We start from the raw sequence: 26956 nt of genomic DNA, 5'->3' as shown, positions 1-26956 counted from the left end.
CTAACCACCGTATACCGGAAACACCCCACAAGACCCTGCTATTTTGGAGATGCTCTGACCCAGTCAGCCATTTTTTTTTTGCTTCCAACATGTCAACTTTGAGAACTGACTGTTCACTTGCTGCCTAGTATATCCCACCCCTTGACAGGTGCCACTGTAACGATATAATCAATGTTGTTCACTTCACCTCAGTGGTTTTAATGTTATGGCTGATCTCTGTGTGTATGTAGGTACACACAGAGATCAGTGGTTTTTTTTTTTTTTTTTTTTGGACTATCAGGTAATGTATAAGTTAGTTGATTTGAAATTAACACTTGAATGGGTTTTAATCCAAACCTGAAAAACTCAAAAACAAGTCAGCCTCTAAATAATGCCAATTGGGACTTGTGTTATGTCACAGGAAAGTTCAGAAATAGCCAGAATATTATTATAAGTATTTAAATAATGTGGGATGTGAACTGTGTGAGAAACCCTGGTGCAGAGTTTTTAAACCTGTTCAGAGTACAACGTCTTCCTCAAACAAGAATGTTGCTGTTTTTAGAGTGGAATAAAATTTATTTAAGCTAACATGCCATCTTGTTTTCATTACTAAATGTGAGCAGAAAATTGTGTGCGCATTAAGCCACTAGAGAGCGCTTAAAAAAAAAAAAAGCACTCTCTTGGCCATGTAGTGTAACCATAAGAAGCTCTCCAACTCCAATAGACTCAAAGCCCATTCCTACTCCTGCTGTGGATTTCTGGACACTATATTCTTTCATTTTCAGCTTTTTCACAACACATTTGAGCTCTGCTCTAAAGATGTTATAATTGCTTTAAATTTAAGCAGAGAAAAAAATCTTTAATGCAGGAGAATACTTTTTATGTATTATTGATACCCTTCCATGAGGTTTGGGCATAAACTATTTAAACCCATTAGAAAATGGCCAGATGAGCCAAATCATATGAATTTTGGCAGTCTGCTTATAGGTAAAGTTTTGTTTGGAGTCAGTGTCCTGTAGTCCTCAGATTTCTTAATGATGGGTTAAGGAGTTCAGACATGGGGTGGTTTGGAGGGAAGGAAATGGCCCACTGAGGTATGCATTACCTAATGCATGCACATTAACTATGTATACGAAGTTGCATTAGTTCAGCATGATTTGTGGTGCAAAATGGTCACTCAGTTCATTACAGAATTGCCTTTATTGTTGGTCTGTACCTCCTAATATTGAAAGGAGAATTTGGCTAGAATACGTACAATGCTAAAACGACAAGTTAAACCACTGTGAGCAAAGCTGATTGAGTGTGTTTCCTGCAGCTGTGATGAAGACAGAGCTGGGTGGAGAGGCTCTAGCTGCCGGCCTTGTGGCCACGCCCCTGCAGGTAAATATCACAGAGAGGGTGATAACGCACCGGGCTCGACTCAGCCATTCAGCATAGTCTGTAAGTTACAACTAACAGAGCGCGTAACTGGAAAGCGGTATCGTTTCTTGTGCTGGTAAATTTAAAACAGCTCGTATAAAGCACTTGTGGCCAACATCATTTGCGGTGTTCCTCCCTTTTTAATTCAGAAAAACGAGTCCAATAGTGAAGTGGTGTCGGCTTGTCTCCAGGCCGTGTCGTCTCTCACGGACCAATCAGCATCCAGCGGGCCTGAGAGCGCAGCGCGAGCCCTGACTGACTGACTGAGCGCTCGAGCGTGCGGGGAGATTCTGTCACTGAGGCACCACCAAACAGCGCATCCGCAAAATGCCGAATAAAACGAAAAAAGAAAAGGTAAATTATTTGCCTGTGTTGCAGACATGACAACGGATATTTATTTTGTCTAAGTCAAACATGATGGTAGTTTGTGTGCCTCGTATCCTACAAACCCTCCAGCAGCTTACAGTTTTCGTATCGAGGCCTAAGTAGCTAATGTTGCTAATGCTAGTGAGCTAAAACTAACTGTTAGCGTGCAGAAATCTTGTTATTCCGATTGATCGCTGCATTGAACCTCCGTTCTGTCGGTAAAATCCGAGCGAGCAGAGCTGCTACCCATCATATTTTACTGGAACATTTGACACAATGTAATGTCTAGTATGATGTTTCCCTTCCTAACTAGCTAGCTAGTTTCCTGGACAAGTCGTCTGGAAGTAGCAGCGATACGCCTAGCTGGTTATCAGTGTTGGCTTTCAGCTGGCAGGAGGATGTGTAAATGGACAGATTCTGTCGGTTAGCAGGCGTTAGAGCACTACGTGGCAGCTGGAGGATGTTTTGGCTGCTTTGTCGCTGTAACAGACTTCGGACATGTTATGTGTGATTACTAGACCATTTTTCACAGCGTCCTAAAATGATTTTGTGTTGTTGACATTGTCAGTAGCATTGATGGCTCTCTCTCTCTCTCTCTCTCTGCCTCTCTCTCTCTCTCTCTCTCTCCTCAGCTGTCCTTCTTAGCTAGTTAGCTCGATATTGTCAGAAACACCTGATGCAGAAGTAACATTACACTCAAGTTTGTTAGCCTGAATATGGTGGAGATACTGGTACACACAGGTACAGTATGTACCTGGCTAGTCACAAGCATTACATCTAACGCTAGTTACATCTTCTCCTTAAATGAATTGATGTGTATTTTATAGGCTGTGAAGCTAGAATGCAGATGTGCACATCTGCACATGACAGCGCAGTACTCCAGAGGTGTGGTGGCCAATGATGTGTGTGATCACTACATACTGATGCGGGTGTTTGTGCTGTTAAAACCGGCCCCATTAATGTATCCCTGATCGGATCTGTGCACTGAGTGTCAGCTGTCTTTTCAGTACTTTAGCAGTGCTAAATATATATTTGTTTTAATTTTATTTGGCTCTTCTAGGAATCGCCGAAATCTGCGAAAGCCAGCAGTAAAAACAGTAACGTCAACGCTGGAAAGGATACTGGGACTGAAAATTCAGACGAGGTAAAGGTTGATTACTGATGAAATACTGATGAGTATGTTTTACTTGGCTGCAGCTGCTGTGGTAGTAATGTCCTGCTGTCCTAATGTCCTAGCTTTACTCCCAAGGAAATGCTGTAGCTGCTCTGTGGAAGACCTGGTTTAGAAAAACAATTAACATGTGTGCCTTTTAAACATACTAGCAGTGTTAGTAATGTGCTTTGTATGGGCTTTCCTGGGTGGTGTTTTGACAGTGCTTCATTGTAACATTGACAGTAAGAGCAGAATCCGATTACTGAATGCTGATCAAGCTGCGTTGTTGTCTGAATCTATAACTGCACACAGAGGACCATTAGAGCACTTGAACTCGATCCAGATTGGAGCATGTTTTGTCAGGAAGGGAGCGGCTAGCTAGAGCAGCTGACCTGTGTGAGAGCCTGTGAAGGAGCTGTTTCCCTCTGTACCTAGAAGAAAGCTCCCCTTTTAAAAAAAACAAAAACATGCTGCACTTTTTAACTAAGTTATTATAACACATAACATAGCTTTTAAATGCCGCAGCTCTTGTTACTGTTGTTGAACAGTAAGTTTGGAGAATGTTTGGAATAGCCGTTGAGCAGATGTATAGTGCTTATGAATGATGTATTTTCTTAAAACGATGGCACAGTTCTCATGGATTTTTTTTCTTGCAAGGCCACAGTTGTATTGGACTGACAGAATCTGGACCATTGTGTTGTTGGGTTTAGGGAAGATTTTCAAAAGGCCATGTACACAGGATTCAGCAGATTGCAGTTGTGACAGAGAGAGGTTACCAGGATATGCAGTAACTCAGAGATAACAGTGTAGATACAGTCTTTATTGCCATCTGTTGTAACACATTAGTGCTTGGAAAACAGTTTACATCAGTGTGCTCACATTAAAGGTTCTATAGTAAGATCTCTATATTATACACTATCTCTAATATATTGACTTATAGCCCAGTGAGGTTGAATGCTGGAATCTGATTGATCAGAAGATGTGCATTATTTGTCTATAACCACACAGCTCAGACAGTAGTTCTGGCTTTATATTAATGAGCTTGTTCTAATGCGTTATTGTTTCTATAGTAACAGCTCATACACAGGGACTTGTACAGTGGACACACCGCATAATCTATGACTAATAACAAACATATTAAAAAAAAAATTTGTTTAACAAAGAAAAACATATAATCGTTGATGTTGTGAAGTTTTTTGTTAGGAGACATTTAGTTAGCCTTTATGGAAGGAGTCTCGGATGTTAGTGCTTTGCAACAGTCACAATGCTTTGCGAAGTTTTCCAGCATTGGAAAGTCTTCAGGGCAGAGGAGCTTGTACTTCCGGTTTCTCAGTAAAGTGACAAGCTGTTTTTTGTGTATTTTTTTATTTTTTTTTAAATACTGAGAGCGAGAAAGAAAGACAAGAAGAGGCTGGCGAGGGAATGACTGTTTATCATAGCTACAGTGTAAGTGATAACAGTTCCTGAACGTTTAATGTTGTTCCACAACATTAAATCTCACTATAAACCGTTCAGTGTGTGACGTGTTGTTCATTAATAAGCTAAACATTGTAACTGTTGGCAAGTCTCTGTGGTATATGTGGAATAACACACTCCATTCTGTGCAGTTATACAAAAATAATGCACTTTGGGGTGGGGTGTGCTATCACTGTTGTGTGTTATTCCTTACTTAATGTTGGCAGATTTCAGGCTACACCCCTCTTGTAGTTGATTAGAACCATGATTCTCAAAGTGGGTCTGTTAAGCATAGCCCCTGTGTTTTATGTTTGTGGTTTTTTTTTTTTCTTGTTTTTTTGTTTCATCAGTGTAAATAACAAGCAACCCACCAAGCTGTTATATTTATATACTAATATTATATTTATATTATCTAGTTATTAGCATATGTGACTGGTCAATTGAATTGAATTGGTTAAATGCGAACTTTAGAAACTTCACAGAATATGAAGGCCTATACATGTGTTCGGTGTGTGCAAAGTTCAGGAATAAAAAGCTCTGTTGTTCCAATAAATAGACAAAATATTATGGTTCACATTTAAGCAATATGTGTGATATTTGAGTAGTTGAATTATGTTTATACAATAAATCTGTTCTGTCTGTGAAATTGAGTTAAAGGGATCACTGGTTGTAGAAGTGTTGAATACCCCATGATTAGAAATGTGTCAGCCTGAGCAACAGAAAGAGGAACATGGATTTACTCATCGTTTTTAATTATCTGTTGCGCTATGACATATAACAAGTATTAGTATCTGATGGTTCTAAGGCAAGTGTGTTAGTAGCATTGCTGACAGGAAAATGAACACAGAGGATGATGTGGCACAGGGTGAAGTTTATTGATTAGATCTATTTTGAGTTCGACTCAATCATGCAAACACAGCCACCATGGCTGGCTCTGCCGTAACAGACAATCAGTGTTAGTTTCTTCACCTGAATTCATTAACAAATCCCACCTTCAGTTCCGCGAATACACACACACACACACACACACACACACACACACACACACACACATGTATATAGCTATGTTTCTTGAGCATCAGAACTCCCTGATATTCTGCAGTGTGCATGTGCTCATTTTATTGTTCTCTAAAGATAGTTTCAGTGATGAGTTTTACCCTACCTTCAAACAAACAAGCGTCACATTGTTCGTGTGGATTGTAGTTTTTGTCTGATGTGGGCATGTATTGAGCACTACTGTTGTTGCTTGTGGGTATACACTGTCCAGTGCTTTTCTTAGTTCTGATGAGAAACAGTAGTAGCCATAATGTAAATTATACTTAGGCTAACTAGTTAAGCACAAATTAAATAACACAATCAGTGTGAAAATTGGTTGTTTGATTAACATGTGCTAGCCTTTGTACAAGCTTCTCTGACAGATTAGCAAAGCAAGCTATCTGTACTAGCTACAGTTGAGGCAAGAAGTTTACATACACCTAGGCTAAAGACATTCAAACTCATTTTGTCCGCACCCTTCATGTTACCATCTTTTTTTTGTTGGCAACTCCATCTACTTTTCACATCAAAGTCAATTAGAGACAGATTTTCAGAGACAGCTTTAATTCACTGTATCAGAATTCCAGGGGTCAAATGTTTACATACACCAAGTTGACTGTCACTTTAAACAGTCTGGAAGATTCCAGAAATTGATATAATGACTTTTTAAAGCTTCTGATTGGCCATTTCTTATAAGTAGGAGTTAATTGGGATTGCGCTTGTGGCTGTATTTAGATCCTTTTTGCACTTGATACCATTGGAAAATCCAAGCGACTCAGCCAAGACCCAAACTGTGAATTTTGGATATTGCAATTAGGAGCAATTCCAAAACAACAGAAGATACAACGAGCATCTGTACAAACAGTTATATGCAAATATAAAAATCTTGGGACTACAAAATCTTGGGACTACAAACTGCATCATTCAGGAAAGAGGAACAAATTAACTTCCAGGGATGAACAAACTTTTGTCCAAAAGGTTCAACTGAACCCCAAGACAACAACAAAGGAACTGGTGAAGGAGTTGGAGGCATCAGGTAACAAAGTATGTACATCCACTATTAAGAGAGCCCTACATCACCATGGCCTGAAAGGCTGTCACTCAAGCAAGAAGCCCCTACTCCAAGCTTGGCGTAAAAAGCCAGATTGAAGTTTGCAGGTGATCACCAGCCTTTGGAGGAGTATTCTCAGATGAAACAGAAATCGAACCCATAAAGATTAACGCTATGTATGGAGGGAAACGGATGAAGCTCTTAATCCGAAGAACATCATCACAACTGTGAATGTTGTGGTGGTGTTTTGCTGGAAAAATACTTGGTGCACTTCATAAAATGGCATCATGAGGAAGGAGGATTATAAATACTATAATAATATATAAACATATAAAGATATATATACTATCTATAAATACTGAAGCAACACCTCAAGACATCAGCTAGAAAGTTAAAACTTGGTCACAACTGGGTCTTCCAGCAGGATCTCCAAAGTTGTAACTAAATGGCTTAAAGACATCAAAGTATTGGAGTGGCCACCACAAAGCCCTGACCTGAATCGCATAGAAAATTTGTGAACTAAACTGAAAACTTGTGTCTGAGCAAGGCAGCCCACAAAGAGTTACTCCACTTCTGTCAGGAGCAAACAGCTAAAATTCTGGCAAAGTTTTGTGAGAAGCTTGTGGAACGCTAGCCCAAGTGTTTGATTCAAGTTCAAGCATAAAAGGCAATGCCACCAAATACTAACAAAGTGTATGTAAACATGTCCCACTGAGAATCTGATATAGTAAGTGAAAGCTGACATAAATCTGTCTGTTAATTTGTATTATTTTTTAAATTATTATTATTAGTATTATTATATTTGCTATTATTTTGAAATAATCTCTTATGGACATTAAGTAGATACCCTAGCTGACTTGTATTGAAGTGTATGGTAACATGCAATGTGTTGGAGGTGTGAAAAATTGAGTGTGAATGGCTTTAGCCTTGGTGTATTAGGCCTCAACTCTAGCCTGGATACTCGCCAGAGGCACCGATGATCTTTACTATTTCCTTCCAAGCTTTATTTTTTTTCCCCCTTTGTAATGTTTCTGTACACATTTAATAAGAGGTTGTGTATGACAAGATAAGATGAAAACACGGTTATAAGATTTTCTTCCATTTCTGTGTGTCAAACAGTAAATGGGAACTAACTGTATGTAGATAAGTTTTCATTGTGACATTTTGGCTAACAATTAATTGTCATGCAAACAGTTGATAAAGAAAACTTTTTGGGATTTGGGAGTTTCCTAATGCACTTGCCAAGAATACTAGTCATGGAAGATTTTGCATGTTGTATTTCTGGCTTTTTTAACCATCCAAACACAGGCCTAGCATCGGTATACATCACATTTATTGTTGTATAAGATAAAATATATTTTAATTTATAATTGCTTGATGAACTGACAATGCCCTCAATCCTCTGAACCTACTGGGTCATGGTTTCCAGTCCTGATGCATTTTTTTTTTTTTATTTTTTTTTTTTTTTTTTTTTTTGCTGGAACCAAAATCAAGAACTTTTGCCTTGTCTGTAGAAAAGGTTTGTCAGTGTTGTACACATGTACTGAATGGAACTATTGAAATGAGAGCTTTGGTCTACAACTTTTTCCTTTTCTGAAGCATTGCAACTGGGTTGTTTATATATAACTATAAGACCTCACGTGAATTACTGAAGCTTACTGTGTATATGTTTTTAAAGGCGCAGCAGCAGTCAGCCAGCAAGCGTCCTAGCAACAGCACTCCACCTCCAACTCAGCTCAACAAAATCAAGTACTCAGGTGGTCCACAGATTGTCAAGAAAGAGCGCCGACAGAGCTCTTCTCGCTTTAACCTCAGCAAGAACCGTGAGCTACAGAAGCTTCCTGCACTTAAAGGTACAGTGTTGCTTTTGTGGCCTCTCTGGAAAATCAGGAAAGATTTAAAATGTATTACATGAACTCTTTATATTTTTCAACGTTCGTGTGTCAATTTTTAGGAAACGTCCATTTATGAAGTATTTAGACCCCTTCATCTTCCCCTTATTTTGCTAAGTTATAGCTTTACTGTAACATTTTTTAAATTAATTTTTTTTAGGTCTGGGATAATGAACTTAACACAAACACAAGTTTTCACGTTTTTTAACACAAACACAAGTTTTCAACGTTTTTTAAAATGTACATAACTGCCCTTTTGGCATCTCAGCATATAAAAATCAAGAATCTAATGTCTGAAACCCTTTGGCCTGTATGCCAATTATTACACTCCTCATCGCTGGCTATTTCCATCCATATAATAAAGCATTGTGGTGGCAGCATCATGATGTGGAGATATTTAAAGCAGCAGGGACTGCAAGGCTTTTCATGATACAGCTGTAACTGGAACATGTGATGGAGTCTGTATACTCTGTGAATGCATTGTAAATGCATGCTTGTTGCTTGCCATGTTGGCTTTACAAGACATGACTAAACATGAGTTAAAAAAATTCGCCACTTGTGGGCACAATATGAAAAGGCACAGTCTCAAATAAGACAAGCCTTTGCAGTGGGCAGTATTAATCAGAATATTGCTCTTTAGTGTATTCTGTAACTTTTTTTAATTAGAAAGTTGTTTATTCATTAGACTTTAATCTGTTAAGAATAGATTAAGAATTTAAGACTAAGAATTTAATCTACAAATCTCTAGGCCTGTTTTTATTTTTGTTTCATGTTGTGCTCTGATGACCATTGAGAGTGACCAGGTAAAAAGGGAGAAAGTGCCAATTCACAGGCCGTAACTGGATCAGTAATAATTAGGATTGTCAAAGCTCGGCAAGACATTTATATTAGACTGCTTGCAGATTCACATTGTTAAGATGAATGAATGAATGAATGATACCCACAGCTTTGATATGGTAGGTGGAATATGGAAAGGCATGAAACAACGCCAAGATTTATTCACGCAGTTTAAAATTTTAATTAAATATTAATGAATTAAATTAACAAATTAACCAAATATTTATTAATTAACTACCCACTTCACACACAAAAACTGATAAAGGGTCAGTTTGGCCAAAAAGACAAAAGCACAATGTTCTCTAACTAGAAGTGTAGCCAGTCACCCAAAACATATTTGGTGGCTGAAGTTTGCATCATTAGTTTTGCACTTGAGCTACAAGGCTAATGCAGCTAATAGATAAAGAAAGCTTATTTTTAGCCTCCAGTTTGCATGGGCAATTCGTGACACACAAGTCTCCCATTGTGCTGGGTTGCCTTAAAAAGACTTTATTTTTTAGTGTCTGACAATTCGTGACAATTAAAAATGAGAGATTTTAACTGAAGCACTTTACTTAAGATAGCCTTAAAATTACCATACTCACACTGCTCAAACACGCTACTGCCTTACAGGTAGAAATGCATAGCCATCAACATGAATTAGAGAAACATGCAGTTTTTTTTATTCAGATAAATTGAAAAAACAATCACAGTGCAAATATGTTAAAAAAATTAGACAATTTTTCAACTGGTAGAGTAATTTAGGTGGCCATCAGTTGTACTGAAGTGAAACTTGGCTTTACCATATATTTGATTTTTGTTTACATTAATGTTTATTTCTCAGCTTAAATTCTAGTGCTGCCATAACACCATCAGCTGTATTTGGATTATCTTGACTATTTTCGATACATAAAAGTAGAGATTATGTGTCAGGTAATGTACAGCATAGTACTGCATCGCACTACTGTGATATCACTGAACTTATCAAGACTTTGATTGTCCTTAATCACGTGTGTCTGCTCTATAGAAATGCACGCACAATAGGACTTTGCCATAAGCATCAACATTCTATTGCTACTACGGATATTTTTATAGATAACATAGATGAACAACTGCCCTTTAGGGATCAATAAGTTGTTCTCATATCAGGTAAGTTAGAATAAAATTACTAAAGTAAATCTAATATACAGTCAGGTCCATAAGTATTTAATATATTCTAATATACAGTCAGGTCCATAAGACAGTGAAACAATTTTGTACTCCACCACAATGGATTAGAAATGAAGCACTCGAGAAGTGTAGACTTTCAGCTTTAATTCAAGGGGTTTAACAAAAATATTGCATTAACCGTTTAAGAATTACAGCCATTTTTTACATAGCCCCCCCATTTTCACCGGCTCAAAAGTAATTGGACAGTTGACTGATAAGCAGTTCCATGGCCAGGTGTGGCCTGTTTCCTCATTTTTTCATGACAAAGAGATAAAAGGTCTGGATTTGATTCCAAGTGTTGAATTTGAATTTGGTAGCTGTTCATGGAAACTCTCCAAATGCAGTCCAAAGAGGTGTCTGTGCAAGCGACGGAGGCCATCATTAGGCTGAAAAAAGAGAGAGAGAGCAGAAATTTTAGGATTGGCCAAATCAACAATTCTTAAAAAGAAAGAATGCAATGGCAAGCTCAGCAAGACCAAGAGGCCTGGAATACCACAAAAGACAACTAAAGTGGATGATGGCAGAATTCTTTCCTTGTTGAAGGAAAAAAAACACTTCACAACATCTAGCCAAGTCAAGAACACTCTGGAGGAGGTAGGCGTATCATTGTTAAAGTCTACAATCAAGAGACGCCTTCATGAATGTAAATACAGACTGTTTACCTCAACATGCAAACTACGGGTAACAGTCAAGAACGGATTAGACTTTGCAAAAAAAAAAAAAAAAAAAAAAAAAGCCTGACCAGTTCTGATGCAAGATTGACTTGTACCAGAATGACAGGAACAGAAGACTATGGAGAAGGAAAGGAACGGCTCATGATCCAAAGCATACCACATCATCTATCAAACATGTGGAGGCAGTGTTATGGCATGGGCATGTTTGGCTGCCAAAGGACCTGGGTCACTGGGGTTTATTGATGATGTGACTGCTGATAGAAATAGCAGGATGAATTCTGAAGTGTATAGAGCTATACTTTCTGCTCAGATTCATTCAAATGCTGCAAAACTGATAGGACAGTGCTTCACGGTACAGATGGAGGATATCTCGAAAGCAACCCAGGCGCTTCTTAAGGCAAAGAAATAAAATGTTCTTAAATGTCTGCTGACCTCAACCCAATTGAGCATTCTTTTCACTTATTGAAGACAAAACTGAAGGCAGAAAGACCCACAAACTAGCAGCAACTGAAGGCGGGTGCAGTAAACACATCTCCAGGGAGGAAACTCAGCCTTTAGAGATGTCCATGGGTTCCAGACTTCAGGCAGTCATTGACTGCAAAGGATTCACGTCCGAATAATAAATATAATCTGAGTATTAAAAATAATCCTAATATTTGATTGTTAGTTTGTCTAATTACTTTTGAGCCTGTGAAAATGGAAGGACTATGTTAAAAAAAATAAATAAATAAATTCCTGTAATTTCTGACCGGTTAATGCAATATTTTTGTTAAACCCCTTGAATTAAAGCTGAAAGTCTACACTTCAATCACATCTTGATTGTTTCATTTCAAATCCATTGTGGTGGTGTACAAAGGCAAAATTATGAAAATTGTTGATGTCCAAATACTTATGGACCTGACTGTAGGTACATGTGCACACACACTTCTAAAGAGTGATGCTAAACGGATTTGAGTTCAGCTAAAATGGCAGTTGTGTGTGTTTGTGGCACTGTCAACGCTCTGACCCATGAATTCTGTTAGCGTTCTGGCACCGATTTTGGAAGTCAACATGGCAAACAGAGGAAGCCTCGAGGTCTCTCTTTCCTGCTTTTGTGTATTTTTGTGTGAAGTATACTTTTTCATGGCTATGTTTTTTTGTCAGTGTCATATGATTGTACAGGGTAGCAGTGGTGTACACAGTTGTTTGAGTGTGGGAATAAATGTTTAATTGGCGTTGTGTTTGTTGAGAGGAGAATGTGTGCTGACACTTGGGTTGTGGGAGTTCATTTGGCCCTGGAGGTATGAAGGTTCAGTCTCATGACTGTCTGACTGCTGTTCAGCAGTAAACTGGGTCAGGTCCGAGGTTGTGTATAGGCAGACGTCTCATCATGAGATGGGCTCTGGTTATATGGTGAGAGTTAAAACCACATATACTGTGTTATATACACATATATAAAATATTGTGACTTTTTAGTTTAATGTAGGGAGACAAGTAAGGCCTCTGATTCTCTCATCTTTGATTGATTTATTTCTGGTGTTTGTTTTTTTTTTCCCCCGATTTTTCTCTCTGATTTGGTCTTGGCAAGTTCCCACCCACCATCCAACTCTCCCCTATCATACGACAATTACCAACCGGAGAGTGTGAAGGCTAACGTGCTTCCCCCGAGACACGTGAAGCTGCCAACTGCATCTTTTCTAACTGCTGCTCATGCTGCATCACAGAGGCGTCACACACTCTGAGGAAATTGCTAACTGCCCACTTCTGCATGCGTGAGCTCACAGATGCCCATGACTGGCTAATGTTGCTGTGAGAGCACAGCCAGGTTTGCTTTCTTGGACTATTGGCTGATTCTTTGTTGGGATTTGAACTTGTGATCTCTGGAAGATAGGGCAAACGCGTTCCTGATCTGTGATCTTAGATGAAGATTTTTCAATCACTGGTAGTAAGGTAATTAAGCTGTTGAAAATGTGAAGAATTTAAATTGAAGACATTAATATATGCTGTATTTTTTATTTTATTTTATTTTTTTTTAATTTTCTGTAGAATCCATGTAGTTTGGCTAGCAAAATACTTGTAATAACTTTTTGGCTGTATGGTTTCTAGATGATACCTGCTATATGTCAAGAGAATGAGTTGAGTGGCCTAGGACGAGTTCAAAAAAGTGAGTTATGCTAATTAACATAAAATGTAAGTGGATCGATGTTAATGATCCTTGAGGCTTTCTGGTTTTAATTTAAAGTTGAAGTAATGCTGACTTATGGGTTCTCCAGGGGCTACGGTAATTACCAAAAAAAAAAAAAAAAAAAAAGAAAGAAATAATAAATAAATCACTCAAATTATTAATTACTATTCATAAGTAAGTCTTTAAAATGTATGTATATTTCTCAGTTTATTCATTTCTTTTATATTTGTTTAATAATTACTAGTTATCCTGGTGCACCTCTGACAGTGTAGTCGTAGCTTTGTTTCTTTGGTCAACACTCCACATTCTGCATCAGTGAAACTACACAATTCATCATTATCTTTTAGTGACATCAAGCATTATTTTTTAATTACTCTTACTTCAGAACTTCCCATCCTTTTACAATTCAGGACCTGCACAACCACAAAAGCTCCCTAATTCTATACGATCCAAAATGCAGTTAGAATTGTAACATAAGCCGCATTAGTAATCAGAAACCAGGCTTAGACAAGCTGTAATTTACATTGATTAGGGTATTAGCTGTCCAATCAGCTCTTCAGAAAAGGGAGATTCTATAAGACTCAAATATATTGTGTATGCATGGCTGTCACCCAAATCTCAACAGGTAACAACCTGAACCAGACAAATCTCAATTTGTTGTGGGTTCATTTGGTTAGTTGGCTTTAGTCCACCTGCCAGACAGGAGTCGATTGCAGTGCCTGTTCACTTTTGAGGTGTGTGTTTTATTGTCCACTCTGTGTGTTTTACTTAGCTACCTTAGATTAGCTGGCTAGTTCAGTAATAGTTTGTATTTGTCTGTTTGACTGGGTTTTAGTCTTCTGAACCCTGGTCACTTTTTTGACACCTGAATTTTGTTCCACTTTCTATTTTTTAAGCTACTTAGCTAATATTGGGCAGGTAGATCACTATTGTATTGTATACTTTGCTCTCTGCTTCAACCCATTTGGTTTCATAGCACAGACCTCACCACCCTGGTATGCAGAGGTGCTGGAAGAGATGGTGCGTAATGAGGTCTCTATGGACATCTAATAGAGCTTTTACACTGGGCAGTGCAGTACAATAAAATACTATATGGTGTGCATATTGAAAGCCCACACTGATTAACATGGAAGAATACTGGATGTGGATCATTCTATGATAAATTTGTAATATTGCTTCCTAAAGCTGCCAGGTAACGGACATTGAACATTGACTCTCAGTACTCTCCTACAAAATAATGTTGTGCTGTCCAGTAGAAAAGCACCTCTAGGTAGCTAATGTTCTTTTTCAAAATGGCACTGACAGGGGTGTCTCACATGAGTGACAATTCAGTGGCGATTGCTCTTACTATTTTATTACTTTATAAATATATATTCCCTGTTTGGTATGCCTGGCAGAGGGGGCACAAAATTCAGCATGAGTAGTGAGTGTGGGGGTGTGGGACGGGGTATTTTGCAATGAAGATAAGAAAATGGTTTGAGTTTGCTTTGCTTTGCTTTGTTTTTTCAACTTTTAATGTTGTACAACCACTAAAAATGAGTCATTGCACAACTGTCTTGTACAATGCACTTTGTGGACACCTACAGGCAGTTTAACAACAGCAATGCTAACAAAATACAAACAGCATCCCTTAGCTTCAACAAGCAGTTATATATATATATAATATTACTAACAATTCTAACCTTCTTTTGTGTTTGTCTCTGAATTTTAGATGCCCCACCTATCGACAGGGAGGAGTTGTTTGTTCAGAAGCTGCGCCAGTGCTGTGTGCTGTTTGACTTCGTGACGGATCCTCTCAGTGATCTGAAGTACAAGGAAGTGAAGCGTGCCGGACTGAATGAGATGGTGGAATACATCACACACAATCGTGATGTAGTTACTGAATGCATCTATCCCGAGGCTGTCATTATGGTGAGAGCACACATGCACCTACGTGCACATTCTGACATGTTTAGGACACTGGAAAGTTCACACCTCCCTATTAGCATTCAGTGCCACTAGTCCCGAGAAATCAGAGAAGTTGTTTTATGCCACATCATATTTACTCGCAAGTTAAATAACCATTAATCATTCAGCACTTGCATTAACTGTTGAATGATTAATAGTTATTTAACTTTTTTTTTGTTGTTTATAGTCACTGTTAGTGTTTTTTTTTAAAGGGCCACCATTAATAATGATATTTAATACTGTGGGTAATAACCAATAAAAGGTCTACTGAGTTAATTACATATCTTTTAAGAAACAAGAATAACACTTAAATAACAAACTAAAATTAAGTCATGTAAATTACAAACATTGTTTTAACTCAAAGTAGTAAATGACCACAAAGGAGTCAAATACAAATACTAACAGAACATTGGTCACGTACATGTAGTAGGGATGTATCTATAAGCAAAAGTCAAATTCGAAGGCATACGGTTGCGCCTTGATACTATATATTTTCAATACAGCATTCAACATTATAAAAGTACAATAAGTGAAACTTCATAATGTTGCAGTGTTTGTGTGATCTGTACAGACTCTTAGCTGCATATAACAAAGCAAAAAATTAAACAAGGTTAATTAAACATTACCGCTCTGGACAAGCTGGTATGACTCTCAAGGAGGCATGTCTGAAACATGGGGCTTTTTTAAAAACTTTTTTTTATTTCCCATTCTGCTGTTAGCTACTAACGTTGTCAAAGCCAGATTGTTCTCTGTAGTACTAGACATATCTTAGTATCCTGCATTCTTCTCTCCACCTGCAGCTATGAACTCCCTGATCACTGCAATCTTTGGCCTGGATTGAATCAGAGAGCAAAAGTGTGTGTGCATACTTCCATGTGTATGGCTTTGTTTTCGTCTTGCTCTGTTGACCAACGCAGAGGGGTGATGTCAGGCATGTGTGCAGTATTAGGTAGATTTGGCACACTGTAACGTTTCAGTCCATAGCTTACTGCTCATCAGCAATGTAACTTACCGGCAAACCAAAGTGCTTCCACACATCAGACCTTAAACACTTGAGGGGATTTTACGTAGCCATTGCTACTTTTCCCAAGCTGGTATGCTAGCTTAATGGTTCATGAAGAACAACATGCTTAGGAGAAGTGTGTGTGTTTTTAAACCCCTGTGGCCTCATCTGATTCAAGAGGGAGTGTGGGCTAGATTTAAGTTTAAAAGTTTTACACCTCAGCTAATGTAAGTGGCATTTTATGATGAATAGTCCACTTTACTATACAGTCTGTTGGATGTGTTCAAATGTCATCAAATCAAGAGCCCATCATATCAAGATGCAATAATATTTACTGTTGTAATATTCATTGTATTTATCACCCACTTCAAAAGTGAAAATAAACCATCATTTGTCCCTGATAATTACTCTAGAGAGAGGAACTTGGCAGGGCTGTCCACTGTGTCCTAGTTGTGTTTTTTTTTTTTTTTCTTCTTTTTTTCCTCCTCCAAAGCTACAGGATATAGAAATTGTGAATTTTGCCCCATGTGATAGAAATATTATAATGCAACCTACTTCTGGAAGATTATTTTGTAATGTGGATTGTGCTGCGCTCTTCCTCCACTGTGATCATTATCTGAGCAAGTGCACACGTTTAGACTTCAAGGCTGTGTACTAAACTGCACAGTGCACGCTAAGTTGTATGCCAAAATGGTAATAACATCATTGGTGTACTATGTAGTACAGCAGTATACAGTTTGCCATGCAGGCCAAATATTTGCTCAGTATTACAGATATGAGAAGAAAATGACTTATTGTGCCTTAAAGCTTCCTACTGTGTACATCACTGTGACTTTCACAGTTACTAAGTACGAGATGAAAGGGGAAAACCTCTCAAGTGCTTGTCAGCCAGTTAGCTTTTACTCTGACTGTATGATCAAGCAGCAGTGCTTGTGCATTGCCAGCCTGCTGCAATACAGCTTGTAGCTGGTTATGCAGACTTTATGAAGGGGCTCTCTCTGAGGTTCTGCTCATCTCCAAGGCTATTAGATGCAGCTAACCTGCTAACCGTAGTTAGCTAGCTAAAATACAATGTGTAGAACAAAATGATAACACCTGGTCATTTCCAGTGGGTCCTACCATCCCACCCCCACTCTGTATTATTATATGTGTATTTTGTTATGCAATCTGTGTATTTTGTTCTCCAGCCTTTCAAAGAAACAGAGTGGTGGCACACTTAACAAAACCCTTAGTATAATATCAGACTCTTTCAATCCCTCACTGATGTTTGCTTTCTTTACACTCATGTCTTCTCACTCTCTCTTGCTTCCCTGATTGGCTGTGGCTCTAATCCGTTACCATGTAGTTGGACTTCTTTTGTGTCTAAATTTGGGAAGTGACAGTGTTTAAGATATCTGAGTTGGAGAATAACGTATATGCATACAAATTTCCCACCAATGCCAACCTGAGAAATAATGTTACAGGGCTGTCAGGGCAATTTACAGCAGCTCAGGAACATGACACTGTAGAGAATATTTTGTCTCATAATTCTATCTTTAAAAAAATCCTACTCACTACATCTTTAAACTCATTAGTTGCAGGGCAACATCTGATATGATTCTGTGAAAAGAGTAGTATGTAAGTCTGCATTTTGGTGGTGAAAGTTTGTGTGCAATAGTCTTGCTTATAATTTGCATCCTTCTCTCTATTTAAATACATGATTGTTTCCCCACATACATATTGACCTATAGGCCAATCAAATTCTAAATACCAGATTTTTTTTAATGAATATTTTAGAGGCAACCTCAATTTTGAGGCACAAACACAAGCTCCCACATTATTGTTCAAAATCAATAAATACTAGCAGGTAAACCTCAGAGTTACTTAGTGTCATTGTCTGTTTTATGCAATATTTTATATTAAAAGATAACATGTCGAGCTGTGTTGCAGTTTTGTTTGACGTGGAATGATCCTTTTGCAATTACACCAGGTTACATGGACATTTTGCCTGAAAATTCTGTTTCCATGGCAACATGAATCCTTTTTCTAGGACCTATCTGTAGTCCTATAAGGTATTGCCTGTTTCACAAAGAATGTTGAGTGTCTCATCCTTACATGATGCTCATAAAGGGAACACTTCACTGATAATAACAGATGAGTCATCTTAGGTATTTATTCTACAATAATGTGTGTTTTAGGCGAGAACAATTGTTTTAGAGCAGTTTTTAATTTTTCTGGGGTCTCTTTTTCCTGCAAATCAATCAGAGCATAGATTTGCTTTGCCCTAAAACATTCACACCTACATGAATGGATTTAAGGATGCAAAATTATACAAACCAGTTGAATAACCCATACATCTCATTTTCTCATTTTCTCCTTCCCTGCTTTGCTAAAGTTTTTAAAGTGCCACCCCCAAACTTTGTGTGTCTTTCTCTATAAAACAAAGCTGCCAGGCTGTATCTGAGGAGTTGAATAATGTGCAATAAATGAGGTAGATTGCTAACCTCTGACATCTCTGCTCTGAGCATTGCTAGTCACCCAGGAACAGCTGGGGCATCTTCATGTAGTCTTTCCTATCTCTGTGACTGTCCATTTCAGAGCATAAAGAGATGTTACTGAAATACTGCAGAGGAACACTAATGTTAGCTACCTATCACTCCATCAACACTACTGCCCTTTTTATAGAATCTATGCATCTTTGACAACATGAATGAAAGCCAAAGAGACAGGTATATAAAGATGTGACAATATTAACATCATGTTAGGGTGAGGCTGTAAAGAGTGTTTACCTTAGTTCGCAGAAATTAGCACAGACTCGCACACAAACCTATGTGGTACTTATCACCATAGCCATAGACAGTAGGAAAGATGTATTGATAAATAATTTTGATCATACCTGTAAATAAGGCTCCCTAATAATAGACTGTTTGTTTATTTATTTATTTATTATTTATTTATTTATTTGCTGTAGTTTTCAGTGAACCTATTTAGGACCCTGCCTCCTTCTTCTAATCCTACTGGAGCAGAATTTGATCCTGAGGAGGATGAGCCTACACTGGAGGCAGCTTGGCCCCACCTGCAGGCAAGTGTGGCCTTGTACCACCTTAACATATGATATGTGACATGTGACATGTGACACAGGACAGACAAGATGAACTGAGTGCCTCTCTGCAGACCTCTATTACAGTGATAACATTTAACCAGGAAACTAAGATTTGGGATATATATCTGACTGTTGTCTTCTACTGTTTATTTGCTCTTTTAGCTGGTGTATGAATTCTTCTTGCGCTTCTTGGAGTCACCTGATTTCCAGCCTAATATCGCCAAAAAATACATTGACCAAAAGTTTGTATTGTCTGTAAGTATCTATCGAATGATGATGTTTCTGGAGCTTCTAAGTTTATAAAATCATGTGTGAAATCATGTACTAGTTATAGCTAAAGTTTTATTTTGCTTTGAGCTCATTTTTTTCAGTACTGCTTTAAACTGTACCATGACAAACATGCCTTGTGCAGCTCCTGGAGCTATTTGACAGTGAAGACCCCAGAGAGCGGGACTTCTTGAAAACAATTCTACACAGGATTTATGGCAAGTTCCTGGGACTTAGAGCATACATCCGTCGACAGATCAACAACATATTCTATAGGTAAATTCTCTGCATATCTCTATGCATAAATAAATCATTCGAGTCTTCTCTTGTTTGTGGGGATTTGTATATTTTCTTACAATTTAAACATTTTTATTAAATACTTTATACACTTGATTTGTTAATTGTTGCATAGATTGTTGTGGAGAGATTTTTCATTTGGTGAGTGATCTTGTTGCAGGTTTATATATGAAACAGAGCATCACAATGGCATTGCAGAGCTCTTGGAAATTCTAGGAAGGTGAGCACATGCGTTAAACATGTTGCAGTGACAAATCCGACCTAAGGGTCATTCTGCTCTGTATTGAATTGAATGGACCTGGTATGCCACATGACCAGAACATGTATTCTTTTCTTTCCCCAGTATAATTAATGGCTTTGCCCTGCCATTGAAAGAGGAGCACAAAATGTTCCTGATTCGAGTGCTCCTGCCACTGCACAAGGTCAAGTCACTCAGTGTCTATCACCCTCAGGTATTTTTCTATTATTATATAGATGCAAATTTTATATTTGATGCAAAAGCTCTACTAACCTATTGCAAAATTAATCTAATGCAGTGCTTCTTAAGGACTAGAGATTTCATATACAATATTTTGTTTTTGTTTTTGTTTTTCCCTATAACACTGATGCACGTTATTGAGTTTCTGTTCATCAGATAGTCTTAGAGCAGAAATACAAATGTGGAATGCACATGTTGTTCAGGGCCTTAATTAAGGTTCAGTGGTGTTAGCCACATTTAGTATTTGTGATAAGAGGCTAAGTGGTCTTTTAATTTTTCCTGCAGCTGGCATACTGTGTTGTTCAGTTTTTGGAAAAAGACAGCAGTCTCACTGAACCAGTAAGTGCTACAGAGTTTACAGCTCTTTTGAATTATCATTTTGAATCTACTAATTTTGAATTATGTTTTGTGTTAATGAGAATGTACATTTTAGTGCTTTTCTCTTACCACATTCTGTTATATCACTCTGTATGTTTTCATGCTCCAGGTTATAATGGGTCTGTTGAAGTTCTGGCCCAAGACCCATAGTCCTAAAGAGGTGATGTTCTTGAACGAGTTGGAGGAAATCCTGGATGTCATTGAGCCTTCAGAGTTTGTAAAAGTTATGGAGCCTCTGTTTAGACAGCTAGCCAAGTGTGTATCAAGTCCGCACTTTCAGGTAAGCAACCATGCTACCTACCAACAGGGGCGTATTTCTGTGGATAATACTGATGCCAGGTGCATATATACTTGATCAGTGTTCTGTGGATGAAATATTATTTTGTCAAATTTTGTTTATTTTATGAGTATACCAGTTTTGTAGTCATATTTCACATCCTACACCTTGCTACATTGTTCAGAGTTTTGCTTTCCAGGAACAGTGACTGACTCCCTATTGTTTAAATATTGGATGTTGATCACCACTTTTCTTGTCTGCCTGTTAGGGTAGATTACCATTTATAGAAGGAAAGCCTTGAATCAAACATTATGTTTCTGACCGTGCTGCATTCTGGTGGCTAGGCCAACTAAACTAAGCTTTGTTATTCTCATACTTAACTTAAATTACCCTTTATGCTTCAGGTTGCTGAAAGGGCACTGTATTACTGGAACAACGAGTACATCATGAGTCTGATCAGTGACAATGCTGCCAAAATCCTTCCCATCATGTTCCCTGCTCTTTATAAGAACTCCAAAAGTCATTGGAACAAGTAAGGAACCCACATGAATTGCACTGTTCATCTGTCCTCATGAACACAGGATTGATCATCTCATTATGTGTGCAGCAAAAAAAAAAAAAACATACATGCTGATTCCTATGAATGGCTTTTCCTATACTGCCAGTGCTTTTTGTTGTCCTGTAGTAACGGTGGTCCTCTTTTTGCCACAGGACAATCCATGGGCTTATTTACAATGCTCTGAAGCTCTTTATGGAGATGAACCAGAAGCTGTTTGATGATTGCACTCAGCAGTACAAAGCGGAGAAGCAAAAGTAAGGAATGAAGAGAACTAGAAAAAAGGGAAACATATGCTAGAATGAGAAGAGGCAAAGAGAAATGTGTAGTCTCTGCATAATGGCTCCACACATATGTTAAGCAACAATTTTTGCACAGTGTATATGTAGCATCTGTTATCCAAGTGTTTTCAGTGCCCAAAAGTTAAAATGCACTTTAAGTTGTCTATGCAGTTCTGATATGAATCCCTATTTCTGGCACACAATAAACTGTTTTCCCCCTCCCCAGGGAGAAGTACAAACTAAAGGAGCGGGAAGAGATCTGGCACAAGATTGAACAGCTTGCTAAACAAAATCCTCAGGTAGAGATTGCAAGCCTTGCTGTATCACTCGGACCGAAAATATGACATGTTTATCTTATTGCTGACTGTTGCCTTTAATGAGGCATTGAAGCTCTAAAGTCAGTACTGTCTTAGTTCAGGGATTTTAACAAGTGGTCTTTATACTGTAAATCACCAGTGTCCAATCTTATCAGCAAAGGGTCAGTGTAGAAACAGGTTTTCATTCCAAACAAGCAGGAGCCATACCTATTAGTCAAGTGAAGGCCAAGATCAGATGATTAAAACAGGTGGAATCAGGTGTGGCTCCTGCTTAGTTGAAATGAACACCTGCAGCCACACTGTTCTTTTGTGGGTAAGATTGGATATCCCTGTGGTAAATGTTTTGAAGAAAATGTAACTGAACCCGGCATGTGCTCTCCAGTATCCTGACCTTATTCTAGGGACAGGCCTTTAAAAAAAAAAAATCATACAGTTTAATTATGGTGTTATACAGTATAGTCTGTGCAATTGTGTTCAAAATTAAAAATCCCATAACCTTTTTTATTTTGTCAGATTACAAAGATCCATCCTAGTCTCCGACCTGGTCTGCCTCAGGATGCGGTCAGTCATTTTTCCTTTCAGTAAAATTTAATGCAGTTGAATTATTTATGCAGCATGATCTTCCTGAGCAGATTTTTAAAACTTCTATTCAATTCAGTTGTTGCAAGTAAGGTCAAGTGGGCACATATTTGTAAGTGTTTTTGTCTCTGTCTGTACTTGAACAGTATATAATGTATAATGAAAACCAAGGGATGCCACACTATTCCATGGAGACAGAGACTCCCACTGCTGAGGACATCCAGCTGCTGAAGAAGACTGTGGAATCTGAGGCTTCACAGGTATGTCCATAATATTTAGTTTATCAGCCATCTCATTGCCTAGCAGAAGTCTTACATTTTTGTTTAGCAATTCTGACATTCAATTGAAAATTCAAATTCAAATTTGTCTTTTTTTTTGCCTTATTAACTTAAAAAGAGAAAATGAGAAGCAGGTAATGAACCGACTGCTTATAACTGCTATAATGTAAGTGATAACAGGAACCAGGTTGTTTTGTGGATGTTCCATACAATTAAATGTAACTATAAACAGCTAAAAAGTGTGATGTGTAGTTTATTAATAAATTAAAAATTGTAATCATTGGCAAATCTTTCTGGTATAAGAGGAATAACATACAATGGACCATGCAGTTATACAGTGGATATTAGAAGTCTAAACCTTTTAAAATGGCAGGTTTTTGTGATGTAAAAAAAAAAAAAACAAGATAAATCATGTCAGAACCTTTTCTGTCTTTATTGTGAAATTGCATTCTACAAATTTAATTGAAAATGAAGAATCATTTGGGGGAAAAATGAAAAATAAAAAAATGTACAGTAACCTGGTTGCATAATTGTGCACTCCCCTAAACTAATACTTAGTTGAAGTACTTTGAGATTTTATCATGGCATTCAATCTTTTTGGGCAAGAATCAGTTTGACACATCTTGACTTAGCAATATTTTGCCATTTTTCCCTGCAAAAGCATTCTAACATTGTCAGATTGGCTGGGCACCTCATGTGCACAGCCCTCTTCAGGTCCTCCCACAAATTTTCAGTTGGCTTTAGATCTGGACTCTGGCTGGGCCAAAACCTTCCAACCGCAAAGCATGATGCTGCCGCCTCCATGCTTCACCGTGGGGATTGGTGTTCTTTTGGTGATGTGCCGTGGGGTTTTTTTGCACCAAAAAATATCTTGGCCAAAAAGTTCAACTTTGGTCTCATCAGACCATACACATTATTCCACATAATGTTGGGAGATTGGATTTATTTATTTATTTGTTTTATTTATTTATCAAACTTCAGCCGGGCATTCATTCATTCATTCATTCATTCATTCATTCATTCATTCATTTATTTATTTATTTATTTAGGTTAAAAAAAGGCTTCCGCCACCCTACCCCGTAGCCCCCATAAAATTCAGGAGATTGTTGTCACATGTAGGAAGCAACCAGTACTTGCCAGAAATTGCTGCAATCATTTTAATGTTGCTGTAGGCCTCTTGGCAGCCTCCCTGACCAGCTTTCTCCTGGACTTCTCATCAATTTTAGAGGGATGTCTTGTTCTTAGTAATGTCACTGTTGTGCCATACTTTCCCACTTGTTGATTATTGTCTTATTGTTCTCTGGTATATCCAGTGCCTTGGGAATTCTTTGTAACCCTCTCCTGATTGATATTTTTCAACAGTGAGATCCCATACCTGCTTTCTAAGCTCTTTGAGGCCAATGGCTTTTCCAGCTGAATGTTACCAAGAGGATGTCAGCAAAATTCTATAGGAACGGCAGTATTTTATTTGGGGTTAATCAGTCATTTTACTTGATGGCAGGTGTATACTAATTAGTATTTAACATTAGTTTGAATGTGATTGGTTGATTCTGAACATTCCCAATTCTAAATGGGTGTGCAAGCTGGGTATTGGAAGCTTTTTGTGTTTCTTTTTTCCCTAAAACATTTCTGATTATTTGTCACTTGATTTTTATATGTTGCAATTTCACAATAAAGGGGGAAAACGTTCTGACATGGTTTAACTTAGTTTCTTTTTTTTTTTATATATATATATATATATATATATATATATATATATATATATATATATATATATATATATATATATATATATACGAAAAACCTTCCATTTTAACAGGGGTGTATAGACTTTTTATATCCACTGTATGAAAATAATCCACTTTAATCCTCTAATAATCCTCCGCTTTGTGTTGTGCCATATTACACTACCCAAGTGTGGATTATATTTGTATAACAGCATGGGCCATTGTTTGTTATTCCTTACTTGTTATATGCCTGCACCAAATTGACATATTACTCCCATACATGTCTGTATATGTCAGAGAGTTGGAGGTTTGTCAACTACCTGGACACCAGGGCCCTCTTTTATGAGCTTTGTGTTTAAAAAGGTCTAAATTTAGAGTTGTTGTGTACACAATAACATGTGGTTCATTGGCAGCTCATGCACAAAAAAAGATGATACCTGAATAGCTTGAACTTTTCATAGAGACCAAGCACGTGCATGCCAAACAAACTGATTGGCTGCAGGTAGAGCAGAGTAGATGTGTGGAGGTGGAGAGGAGGGTATGGTTGAGGGTGAGAAGGTAGTGAAGTCAGCAGTTGGGGAAGAGGAGGAGATGGGTGCAGGTAGAGTGAAGGTGAACAAGAGATGACTACAGGTGGAGAGAAGATGGCAGCATTTGAAGTTAAATTTTGTGCACACGGTTTCATCATATGCTTAATTCCTTTTAGGGAATGAAGGATATAAAGAAGGACAAGGTGCTGATGCGACGGAAGTCAGAGCTGCCGCAGGATGTGTACACTATAAAGGCTCTGGAGGCCCACAAGCGGTCAGAAGAGTACCTGACTGCTAATCAGGAAGCCCTCTGACTGAGGAACACCACAACCAGTCACCTGCACCACGCCTAGACTGTCCCACTCGTATTTGTCCAGACATGTCGCCTGCTGTATACTCCCCCTCCTTTCCTCCTTTTGTCTCTGCCTCTTTCCTTCTTCACTTCCTCTTGGAGAGGCCTTTCTGCAAAATCCTGGCTAGCACGCAATCGTGAAGAGCTCCCATTCTCTCTCTCTTGCTCGCTCTCTCTCACTTGCGCTTTCTCTTCTTCCCTCCTTGCCGCTTCCATTTCAATGGCAACTCCAAACCACAAAAAACAATCATGAAAAACAGTATGTGAATTGTACTACAACAATTTATTTTTCAAAAAAATGTTTCCTCTTTATTGTGGTATTTTTTAATGTTCTATATTTTGTTGCAATTTTTCCAAATTTTACTGTCTTCACCTCTTTTGCCCTGCTTTTAAACTGTTGTTTTCTCACTTTTCCCTTCACTGGCCCAGTACATCCATACTCACTTAGGCAATCGACTGCGTTGTCTAAAAGATAATAAGCAACCCATTAGTGACACTGACAGTGCATTTGCTTGAGCCAGATTTAGGGACTGGGGAGTGTAGGTCTTTATTTCTGGATCATGTTGCCTTGCTCTTGTGGGACAGTGTGATGCATATGAATGTAAACTTGCTATCAAAATATACCACAGGCAGCCTACAGGATCTGTAGAGTTGTTTGTTCCCTGCAGAACCTAGCTGTTGATAATTCTTGGTGTCCTCATGCAATAAGTTCAAAGTAAAATATAACTGTGTAAAAGTACATGAAAAATACCTCAAGACAAGGCATCATGCTTCCTTCTTAGATGTCGTAAGTTCAAGCTTTTGTCATCAGCTCAGCAACTGACATAAGAATTAGCCAGGTTTATTGGTCCAGATGCATGTGCTAGTGGCAGTCTGAAGTGTCTGAACTGAAAGCCTTGCTGTGCAGTAGCCAAATGGTGGAATCGCTATGATTTTATTTATGCCTGTAGTCACATTTATACTGTCAACAGGATTTAATGTTTAGCCTGTTTCCTGCCTTACTGGTGAACTGAGAACACAACACTGTAAGGTGCTGAATGAAATTGCTGACCTCTTAAAACACCAGCAGACCATTCCATATTTCATTATCATTCTACAAAAGAATGCTGTATCTCAATGTTCTGTACCTCAAAAATGTGTCTATAAGTTACCAATCATTACACATGGTTCCATGATGTGTGGTTACATATTTGTAATGTTTTCATTTTTTTAATTGATTAACAATTCCCTTTAAACAGCTATGTTTATCTCATAGCCTAACCTTCTTAACATCTTATTTCTTTATGACTTTAGAGTTTGACATTTAAAAACTCCCATATGTCAACTGCCTTGCCAAGTGGGAAAGGTTAGTCCAGTTTACGCGTAGGAACGTCTTTTCACTCACCTCTACCTTT

The 26956-nt window shown here is 38.1% G+C and overlaps 1 protein-coding gene across 2 annotated transcripts; it reads left to right on the top strand.

Annotated features, from left to right (window-relative positions):
- The first annotated feature begins 1352 nt into the window (after positions 1-1352).
- On the top strand, positions 1353-26747 carry ppp2r5d (protein phosphatase 2, regulatory subunit B', delta). 2 transcript variants are annotated; one of them, XM_026937354.3, is made up of 18 exons: positions 1353-1419; positions 1548-1752; positions 2825-2908; positions 8137-8311; positions 14925-15124; positions 19114-19224; positions 19408-19500; positions 19658-19788; positions 19970-20029; positions 20153-20261; positions 20573-20626; positions 20775-20945; positions 21347-21474; positions 21654-21755; positions 22006-22078; positions 22610-22657; positions 22822-22935; positions 25387-26747. In XM_026937354.3, the coding sequence occupies exons 2-18, from the start codon at positions 1726-1728 to the stop codon at positions 25522-25524; spliced, it is 1818 nt and encodes a 605-aa protein (XP_026793155.1). In that variant the 5' UTR covers positions 1353-1419; positions 1548-1725; the 3' UTR covers positions 25525-26747. The 2 variants fall into 2 exon arrangements, with proteins under 2 accessions (XP_026793155.1, XP_026793156.1); XM_026937355.3 differs by having other exon boundaries at positions 1392-1752.
- The last annotated feature ends 209 nt before the right edge of the window (positions 26748-26956 follow it).

The sequence above is a fragment of the Pangasianodon hypophthalmus genome, chromosome 3 (genome assembly GCF_027358585.1).
Source record: "Pangasianodon hypophthalmus isolate fPanHyp1 chromosome 3, fPanHyp1.pri, whole genome shotgun sequence".
NCBI lineage: Eukaryota > Metazoa > Chordata > Actinopteri > Siluriformes > Pangasiidae > Pangasianodon > Pangasianodon hypophthalmus.
This window is presented reverse-complemented; position numbering and strand designations above follow the sequence as displayed.